General features: G+C 52.7%; 1 protein-coding gene across 2 annotated transcripts; it reads left to right on the forward strand.

Annotated features, from left to right (window-relative positions):
• The first annotated feature begins 4,025 nt into the window (after positions 1-4,025).
• Positions 4,026-9,819, forward strand: LOC123135744 (protein NRT1/ PTR FAMILY 8.3). Of its 2 annotated transcripts, none has more exons than XM_044554938.1 (3): positions 4,026-4,175; positions 7,672-7,918; positions 8,020-9,819. In XM_044554938.1, the coding sequence occupies exons 1-3, from the start codon at positions 4,068-4,070 to the stop codon at positions 9,597-9,599; spliced, it is 1,935 nt and encodes a 644-aa protein (XP_044410873.1). In that variant the 5' UTR covers positions 4,026-4,067; the 3' UTR covers positions 9,600-9,819. The 2 variants fall into 2 exon arrangements, with proteins under 2 accessions (XP_044410873.1, XP_044410872.1); XM_044554937.1 differs by lacking the exon at positions 4,026-4,175 and adding an exon at positions 6,523-6,845.
• Positions 9,820-10,484: the final 665 nt, after the last annotated feature.

The raw sequence follows: 10,484 nt of genomic DNA on the forward strand, positions 1-10,484 counted from the left end.
CTAGGCAGCAGAAAGGGTGCCGCTTTCGGCTTTCCCCCGCTGCCTCGTTGTAGCACCCCTATGCCAGCGCGTAGTCGCCTTGTAGGCTATAGCAGCGCCCGACCACCGTTCCAGCTTTTCCTAGCCATAGTTGCAGCTTCGCGCCTCCGCCTAGCCGCGGTTCCAGCATCCCGGCATCACTACCCGTAGAACTGGCCACCCGTCCAGCCATGGCGCACTGCCTGATCGCAACTTCCTGTGATGCCGGTTCCAGGTTCGGCCCCGGCCGGTTGCAGCCCCACCGCCGCCATCAATTTCAGCCCCCGCCGGTTGCAGCTTCGCAGCCACTAGAGTGAAGGGGTGCATGGGGGTCGAAGGAGCAGCTCCTGTAGTGTCTGGTCTAGACTAGGAGTGGTGGGCGTCGATGTGCGGGGCTGGCCGAGCTCGCGAGCGGAGTCGTCGGCGACTAATAAAAATGAATGGCAGCCAGCTCGCCCTGTGGAAAGGATAAGGCTGTTTGAACGGTTTGTGGGACCCCACCGCGCGAGAAAGCGCATCGCATGTTGCGAGCCCTACGATGACGCTGGATCCTATGGGCCATGCGTGACCGGCTGAGTGTTCGGCCGGCGTGTCGATTGTAAATGTTTGCCATGTATTTATCTTTGAAATAAAATAAAAAAGAAAGTTTTTTTTGCATGGTAATACGTGTCTCATTTATAAAGGGAGTTGAGTCATAATAAATACCATATCTCTGAAATAAAAAGATAAGATTATACACTAATATTATATGAATGATATTAATTTATGATACTATCCAGTATGAACAGCCTTAGTTCACTGGGTGCCGACTAAAACGCAGTGGAACTCCACGGTCCACACACCAGGATAAAACTTGTATCGTCGCACGAACCAGTCGTCTACGCGCACGCGCGCACGCCCGGCTGCTTCCCGCTTGGCGTGTGGCGACCAAATCGACCCGGACGTACGTGTCACCGTCGACGATGAGCATGTATGTATGCATGTGCAGCATGTACTGGTACGACCGTGAACGGCAAGAAAATTAGCACGATTGATCTCGACGCTGTGAGGCCCTCACACTTGGTCGCTGGCTGGAGGAAGAACCGATCGAGCTGTCAACTTCTCTCGCTGCACCAACTAAACTGGTTCCATGCTGGCGCTGAGTCGGCCTGACTGTTGCATCTTCATCTGCACCAGGATGAGCACCCCGGCGACTGCTTCACAAAATCCCGTCACTATGACAGTTTTTGGATCCGAGCTAACTAGCTGAGGCGTTGGCTTGGTATTTAGGCTTTGTGGTTGTACACAAGACTATTAGGAACCCCAATAGTCAGCGACTGTTCGCTGCCAATGATGGCATTTCCGAACGGCGTGACTGGCAGTTTTAGGTGTAGGTAAGACGACAGTTTCTTCAATGCACATGGCCGCTCTTTACTTTTTTACTTTTCACGTAAAAAATCTCGAAGAAAATGCCATCCATCAGATCATGATCAGAAAGCTGTGGGGGCGTTCACTGGGATCCCACTCCCCTGCGAACGTTCGCCAGGTAAAATTTCCGAACTATGATAGCTGCACGTTTTACATGTAAATGTTTATTTGTGAACCCTTGGATGCACATTGGATGGACAGGATAGCTTGTGGATGTTCAACTAGGTGCAGGAAAACTGAACTTGTGTAGCTTGCCTCCATCATGATCATCGCTGAAGCACTAACAACATCAGGATGATCATCGGCGGCACTTCCGCCCCCATGATGGCCATCGTCGACAAAATCAAGGGGGGGCATGCTCTTTGGTTCATTGGGGGAGCCAAACTTTGAGTTTGGTAATGCCGGGAGAATGAAAAAAACTCCCATGTGATGTGGCATGTCCAAAACCTCAAGAGTGAAAAAATAATCCCATGTGATGTGGCATGTCCAAAATCACTTCCTTAATTAATCAAAATGGCAAGTCTTTGCTTCCACTAAAAAAAGGGAAGTCTTAGACGTTGTCGTTTCATTATCAACATAACGGAAGGGGCGGCCGGAGGGGGAGGGCGCCTAGCGGAACAACTCGAACATAAGAAAAAGTAATTTTACCTAACTGGCCGGTGTGAAGATGTAGTACTTTGATCGTTTTGCAATTTTCAGGGAGACTAGAGCTTCATATGGTTAGGGGTCAACAATATAATAAATTAAAATCGACTACACGACTTGCTCAAACATCGTATAATATTTTTGGAATAGCTATAGTGGTGCAAGATTGAGTATCATTAATAGTAAGCATTTTTTACTATACATTATAAGAATCCGTGTGAACGTTAATCTTTTCATATAATCACCGAGGTAAGAAAATAAGATAAGCATTTTCTTTACTATACATAATAAGACCCCTGCGGATGTTAATCATTTCGTATAATCCCCAAGGTAAGAAAATAAGAGTTAATCGGACCCACTACTTAATGCCATCAACAGCTCGGATCTGTCATGTATGTTAAAAAAACCTCGGGTATTTGATCTCTTTCACCAATGATGAGTAGAAAGATCTTTCCGTATGTGAGACCCTACATGCATGCACCATGTTCGCTTCGAGGGCATCCCGGCATTGAAAAAGTTCTCTGCATGAGGAAAAAGATAATCGAGCCATGTTCGTCATGCAACACCATGCCCTCTTCCTTAATTAATCAGGACGGTAAGTCTTTGCTTCCCCTATAAAGAAAGGCAGGACTTGGACGTTGTTGTTTCGGAAGGGGCGGCGGGGCCTTAGTGGAACAGCTCCAACATAAGAAGAAGAAATAAATACCTTACCGGCCGGTGTGAAGAACACTTCGACCATTTTGCAATTTTCAGGGAGACTCGAGCTTCATATGGTAGTTAGGGGTCAAAAAATGAAATAAAATCGACGACGCGACTTTCTCAAACATCATACTATAATATATGGGGTAAACTAGAGAGAGAACCGAACAGCCTCCCGTCCCCCGCGTCGCCTCCACAGGCGACACTAGGGAGACCAGATCGAGCGGCGCCACTCTCCCTCCGTCTGATGATCGAGCGGAGGAGGCCGCCGGGCTAAGCGCGGGCGGCGGACGGCGGCGGCGGGGATCTTCTCTTGCGTCTTGATCTTGGGTGGGGGAGACTCGCCCCATCCTGTTCTCTGCACGGCGGCTCGGCTCCCTACAGGACCTCCGACGGGTGGCGGCCGCGGTGGCTTCGCCAGCAGGGTCAGGGCCCTTGGTCTGATGATTCCCGCCCGCCGCGTCGTGTGGGGTGGCGGCCCTCTCCGTCCTGATCTATGGTTTCGGCTGGTGGTGTGCAGGTTGCTGGATCTGGCCGTGGCGTGGCTCCCGGCGACCTGGCGACTCCATGGCGCTCGGCGCGTGCGGTTGACTGTTTGGCATCGACCGACGCAGGCCTCGATGCTTGTTTGCAGTGAGGGCTACATCGGTGGTCGTTGATGGTGGAGTCGGAGTCGCCCTCGCGGAGGTGTGATGACGATGGCACCGGATTCAACCTCGACGACGTTCTCTCCTTGACGACGTGTGTGTGTTTTTGTGTGGGTTGCCAGGTCGCCCAGGTGCCCTGTTTTGGCGGGCATGTTGTAACGGTTTTAGCCCGGTTTTTCACTAATTAACTGGACAACTCTTTTCGACCTTTTTTAATGAATCAGGCCATAAGGGACCGTGTTTTAAAAAAAATACTATAATATATTGGAGCAGCTGTAATGTAAGATCAAGTTTTTATTCTTGTGAGCTGATAAGATTGTGTATTAGTAGCATTTTTTTTCCTTTTTAGTATAACAAATTAACAATCCGTGCTGTTTGAAGCGTTCTCGCGCCGTTAATTATAGGCTCCACTAGCCAGACACCAAGACCAAGTGTCACTAGTATATTATCCGCGACTCACCTACTCCTACTCGATCATCACATGCTGGCCGGCCGGGCCATGGAGAGCTAGCTTGCCCGGTCTCGCGAGCGACGACGCGCGCGCGCTATATAATCATAATCAGCGCGGTTGTTGTGGTGTGTCTGTGAGAGGGGGAAGGAGAGGGGAGGCAGGCGCCACAATCTACGAGGCGCGATCTGCAGAGAGCGACGATGAAGAAGCACACCATCCAAGTGCCGCCGCCGCGGCCGTACGTCGTCCTCGACGCCGGGGAGGACCCGGAGCAAGGCGTCGCCGTGCGCGCGCCGCTCCTGCGCCAGGTACGTACGCGCCGTACGCCCCGGCCGTGGGCTAGCTAGCTCCGTCATCCCTCGATCCCTTTCGTTTTAGCTTGCATGTGTGTTCACACTTAGAGTAGAATTAATCATCTTAAAATAGGCTTTTGCTCCGCTTTATTATAGATAAGGCAAACATCCATACAACCAAGTTTCAAGAGTTATAGCAAATAAGACAGCTTGGGCAACAATACAATCTACCAAACAAATAAAAAATAGAGAAAAATCAAGCGGCAGTCTGCACCTGATCGGTCAGTCATGAGCCCAAACCGGTCACGGTCACGCTGCCAAGATGCCAAGAAAGCAGGTGCCAATGCTGCAAGAAAGGAATTTAAAGAATGAGTTATAGGACTACTGTGGGAAGACCTGCTCAATCATCATTTTATTACAAATCGTCCCTAACGTCCACGACCTTGCCGCAAAGATTAGCTAGAATGGGCCACCATTTTGGCCGATCTAGGTAGGTCTGGTCTCAAGGAACCCCGTAAAGTCTAGGGCCTCCCAGTCGGACCCTAGTGCCTCGCGTATGAAACTCCAAAGGGCCCGCGCCACCTTACACGAGAACAAGATATGGGGCCCAGTTTCCGGGACATCACACTGGGGGCACAAGGCATTACACGGGCCATACCGTTCAAGCACCTCGGTCCCAGAGGGTAGGCGGTTACGTAGTAGTTGTCACACAAAGATCTTAATCTTTAAACGCAATGTGCATTCCATAGAGGGGAAATCCACAAAATAGTGGGCGAATGGCATAGTGCATGATATGCTGAACTGCCGGAGAACTCACCCGGAGGTGAGAGACTCCAGGAAACGGTGTACGGAGAATCCGGCAACACCGGCGAGAGGGCTACCCGCAATCTATCCCACTCAACAATTTCCTCTGACCCAAATGTGCGAGGAACAAGATGTTCCACTACTCATTTTGGGAAGCCACGGGATCCGGAATCCTCGAGTCAGTGCAGATAGCAAACATGCTAGGAAAACCCACCCGAAGTGCCCGGCCACCAACCCGTGGATCCAGCCAGAATTTGGTACCTTCCCTTATATGTCTACAATACCAAATATATAAAGTATGAAGGTTCATCTTATAGTGAAGCTAATGATAAGTTTCATTCTAGATGGAAATGTTCTTCTCTAAAAAAATTGATCAAAGTTTGTGATGCTTAACTTTTCAAAAAATATATATGTAAAAAATTACAAAATAGAGAGTAAATCGCCTGCATGTTTTCTCAAACATCATGCAGTAAAATACGTATTTGTGAACAACTGTATTGTAAGATTGCGTTCTTATTTTTGAACATTTTTTTACATGGTAATATGTGTTTCATTCATATCATAAAGATTAAAGTACAGGTCACATAAAGACCGACATGACAAAATTGAAAAGACAACAGAACGTCTCTAAACTTGACATCAACATCCGTCATCTGCCTCTAACACCACCAAGCCACTGAAAGAAAAAATGACGGATCACTCACACGAGCTTGACACGGCTACATCGCTGATATGCAGCTCTGCGGACCTTTAAGGTGGCTCGCCATAGACGAAACCATTACTGTTGAACCTGTCATCTGCCTCTGGCAACACCCCGGACATGCCATCGAACTCTAGATCTGGCACCCCCACATGACTAAGATTTCGGAGGAGGAAACCATACATGTCATCCTCGTACCACGAGCCCAGCACACGTTCCGTTTTCCAAATATCGTCGATGCAGACCACAATCTGCATCCGCACCTCGACTACCTCCCAAGCTCCGCGCCGACGTTGGAGCAGATGTCGTCGCAGCGGCGGAGCCCGAGGACACATGTCCACCACAAGGATACCGCCGCCGCCACAACATCCCCGCTTGAACAGGCTGGTTTCGAGATCCTTCACCGACAATAAAGACGATCGCCTCATCAGAGAAGAATCCAGAGCTTCTTTATTCAGCATTGGCGTTGCCGCCGCCGAAGCCAAGGCGTCAAACGATCCAAAACCCTAAGCTTCCTGGGTCGTAAAACCTAAATGTAAAACGATCTACACGCACGGGATCCGGCGACCCCCCTCACCACCGACGACCAAAAGGTCGCTGGCGGAGGAGAGCCGCCGGAAGACGGTGCGGGAAGAAGCGACTCCTGATGGCGGCGGCTAGGTTTTGCTACAGGAGGAAAACGATCGCAGAACCGCATGGTCCTCTATTTTTATTTTTGAATTGGTAAGGTCGAGTACTAGTATTTTTGATTGAGCATAATAACAATCCGTGGCGTTTGAAGCGTTCCGGGCGGCATTAATTAGGCGCCACTGGCCAGCCACCCAGACCCAGTGGAACTTAGTCTATTACCGGCGAGACGGCGATCGACTCACCTACCCCTGCCCCTGCTCCACCCATCACATGCTGCCTGCCCGCGCCATGGAGAGCTAAGCTTGACCGACGACGCGCGCGCCCGCTATATAGCCAGCGTGGTTGTTGTGCCCTGGTCTCCGTGAGAGAGCGGGGAGCTACCTAGAAGCTAGAGAAGGAGTCCGGCGCCACAGTCTACCAGGCGCGACCTGCAGAGAGCGACGATGAAGAAGCACAGCATCCAAGTGCCGTCGCCGCGGCCGTACGTCGTCCTCGACGCCGGCGAGGAGCCGGAGCGAGGCTTCGCCGTGCGCGCGCCGCTCCTGCGCCAGGTACGCACGCTCGCCCCCGCCGTCGGCTTTATAGCTCCGCGTATCGTCCATCTCGATCGATCCCTTCTTCTTAGCTTGCATCTAGATTCTAGAACCAGGGCATCGATCGCCGGCGGCGTTTTGATCGGCTTGACTAATTGCTTCGATGGATCGATTCTGTCGATGGTCAACTCATCAGCTTCTCTTGAGATTGGGGATAGGTTTATACGACCAGTTCAATCAATCCATGACTGTCAATGGCGTGCGTGCGTCGGAACTGAATTACTAGTATGCATGCATTTTTTTTACGGGCAGTCGAAATGTAGCAACCATGGACTGAGTCTAATGTCTAAAGCTGATCACGATCAAGATTGATTGACTATGTGCATACACATTTGCTACACATCACGATCGGTTGGTGGATGCATTGAGGCATCAATGTTGGGTACTACGTAGGATCGGACGGACGGTAGCAGCAGCTAGCTAGAAACAATCACAAAAACAAGTACAACCAGCGGTGCATCGGTCCAAAGGCTGACAACTAAGTACGCATGCTTTACAGTTTGTCTCTGTTAATTAAACTATGCGGATCATGGCGGCTAACACTTTGCAATTTGGCTCTACTTTCATCATCATACTACTGCCTATTAAAATTATGATCTTTCCAGTTAACACGTGGTACATAAAAAATATATTCAGCGATTCGTTCATTTCTGCCAGCTAGTACAGTAATTTACAAGCAGCTCATTTACAAGTTATGCAATTTGTTATTCAGCTAGTAATTCCTCTGCTGTTCCTTGGATTCGGCTTAATTTCTCACTCTGTTTCTTGTTGGAATCATGGGCAGCTCACCTACCGTTCGTCTCCGTCGTTCAAACGATCCAAGAGCAGCCTCGCCTCCCCCTCCTTCTCGGCGTCTCCTTCCTTCTCCTACTTGGCCTCCCCCAGGCCCAGGGTCCTGCCTTCCCCGAGGATCAATGAACACGAGACCCTGCTCGCCATTCCCTCGCCGACGATCCAAGAGGAGGCCCCGCTACCGCCGCTTCTCGACGACCACAACAGACCCAGCAGCAAGGCGCCATTCGTAGTGCTAGGTGAGCTCCATGCCTCCATCTCCATGCACGTCTCTCGAGAAATCTTGAGTGATCACCGACGAGTTTGAATGATTCAACAATGGTGGTGGTGGTGCATGTAGGGTTCGAGTGCCTGGAGAGCACGGCGTTCAACGGCATCTCGACCAACCTGGTGGTGTACCTGGAGACGGTGCTGCACGGCAGCAACCTCGCCAGCGCCTCCAGCGTCACCACCTGGATCGGCACCAGCTACCTGACGCCCATCTTCGGCGCCGTCGTCGCCGACACCTACTGGGGCAACTACAACACCATCCTCGTCTCCCTCGCCTTCTACCTCCTCGGCATGATCCTCGTCACCTCCTCCGCCTTCCTCCCGGTCGCCGCGGCCGGCGGCGCCGTCGCCGGCGCGACCGGCTTCTTCAGCGCCAAGACGCTGGCGTTCGTGGGGCTCTACCTGGTGGCCATCGGGAGCGGCGGGGTGCGGTCCTCGCTGCTGCCCTTCGGCGCCGAGCAGTTCGACGACGCGGTGGTGGCGGACCGGGAGGGCAAGGCGGCCTTCTTCAGCCTCTTCTACCTCTGCGTCGACTTCGGGCCCATCGTCTCCGGCCTGCTCATCGTCTACATCCAGCAGAACGTCAGCTGGGCGCTCGGCTTCGGGATCGCCACCGCCTGCATCGCCGCCGCCTACGCCGCATTCCTGCTCGCCACGCCCATGTACAAGCGCACCATGCCCACCGGCTCGCCGCTCAAGAGCCTCTGCCAGGTCGTCGTCGCCGCCTGCAGGAAGCTCAGCCTCCGCCTGCCCGCCGACGCCGGCATGCTCCACGAGGCCAGCGACAAGGACGACGAGCCCAGGATCGCGCACACCGCCGAGTTCAGCTTCTTCGACAAGGCGGCCGTCTACTCGGAGCTGGACCTCGCCGAGAGGATCGACGGCGAGCCGGGCTCGTCCTGGAAGCTCTGCACCGTCACGCAGGTGGAGGAGCTCAAGATCCTTCTGCGGCTCCTCCCCGTCTGGACGACCAGCATCATCGTCTCCGTGGCCTACTCCCAGATGAACACCACCTTCATCCAGCAGGGCAGCGCCATGGACATCAACGTGCTGTCCCTCTCCATACCGGCGGCGTCGCTGCTCTCCTTCGAGGTGCTCTGCGTGCTCACCTGGGTGCTCCTCTACGGCTGGGTCATCGTGCCCGCGCTGAGCAAGTTCTCCATCTCCTCGGGCGGCGGCGGCGGGGAGCCGTCGCAGCTGCAGCGGATGGGCGCGGGCCGCGTCCTCATGGCGATCTCCATGGCGATCGCGGCGGTCGTGGAGACGTCCCGGCTCGGCAGCGCGGCGCGCGGCGAGCAGATCAGCATCGCGTGGCAGCTACCGCAGTACTTCTTCCTGGCCGGCGGGGAGGTCTTCTGCTACATCGCGCAGCTGGAGTTCTTCTACAACGAGGCGCCCGACACCATGAAGAGCATGTGCACCTCGCTCGCGCTGCTCACCATCGCGCTCGGCAGCTACCTGAGCTCCTTCATATACGCCGTCATCGCCCTGCTCACGGCGACGGCCGACAGCCCAGGGTGGATCGCCGACGACCTCGACCAGGGGCACCTCGACTACTTCTTCTGGATCATGGCCGCCATCTCCATGATCAACTTCTTCGTGTACAGCGCCTTTGCCAGGAACTACAAGCTCAAGACGGTCCTCTCGTGATCTCGGCCGGCTACTGTTTGTTTGGTTGCTCTGCTTTTTTGGTCCTTTCTATACTTGAGTATTTATAAATACACACCGCACAATGGCGAGTATATACTGTATCCAAGCATCATGTACATATACAGGAAACATATATAAGCTCAAAGGCATTTACAGGATGAGTTCGTATGTATCTCAGGCAGTGCTCAGAATCGAAATAAAACAAATACCCAATGCATTGTATCCTCCGGAACTGAAGTAACTTCAGAGTTCAGACTTTGATTTCTTTCTTTCTTTTTTAGTGTCTTGCATCCAGTTGTTCTAATTCTGTCCCATGAAAAACTTCATCATGCCATGCATCGTACCAAGGTTTTTGGTTACCATGGCCCGGAAATACCGGCCATGAATTTTGAATCTAAACAAAATTCATACAGATTGTTTTCTTTCTTTTTAAATCTCTTGCATCGAATTGTTCTAGTTATGTCCCATGAAAAAGTTCACCATGCCATGCATTGGACCAAGGTTTTGGGTGCTGGACGATAACCGGAAAATACCGGTCGGGCCCATGGGACCGAGGGTACCCAGGCCCGCCTGCCTTCGGCCCAGGACTTGGCGCGTGCAAAGGTCCAGAAGATGGCCCGCCAACAAACTTCATGAGGAAGACGCTTCCAGAGGCTCTTGTCAGCAAACACCCCGAGCGGACTAAAAGCGCCGCCAGGAGCCTCGCGAGGCGACCTCCCGAGGCCCCTCTCGGAGGCGAGCAAGTCAGGAGCAGCTCAGCCCGGTCGCGTGGCCCAGAGTCTTCGCATGGGTGACGCGCGCGACGCCGAACGATGCCAGAGACCGTGCCAGCAGGTGCGGATGAGGAGGTTTTCCTCTTTGGTGCTAAGGGAGCAAGGCCAGCAT

The sequence above is a fragment of the Triticum aestivum genome, chromosome 6B (assembly GCF_018294505.1).
Source record: "Triticum aestivum cultivar Chinese Spring chromosome 6B, IWGSC CS RefSeq v2.1, whole genome shotgun sequence".
Classification (NCBI taxonomy): Eukaryota; Viridiplantae; Streptophyta; class Magnoliopsida; order Poales; family Poaceae; genus Triticum; species Triticum aestivum.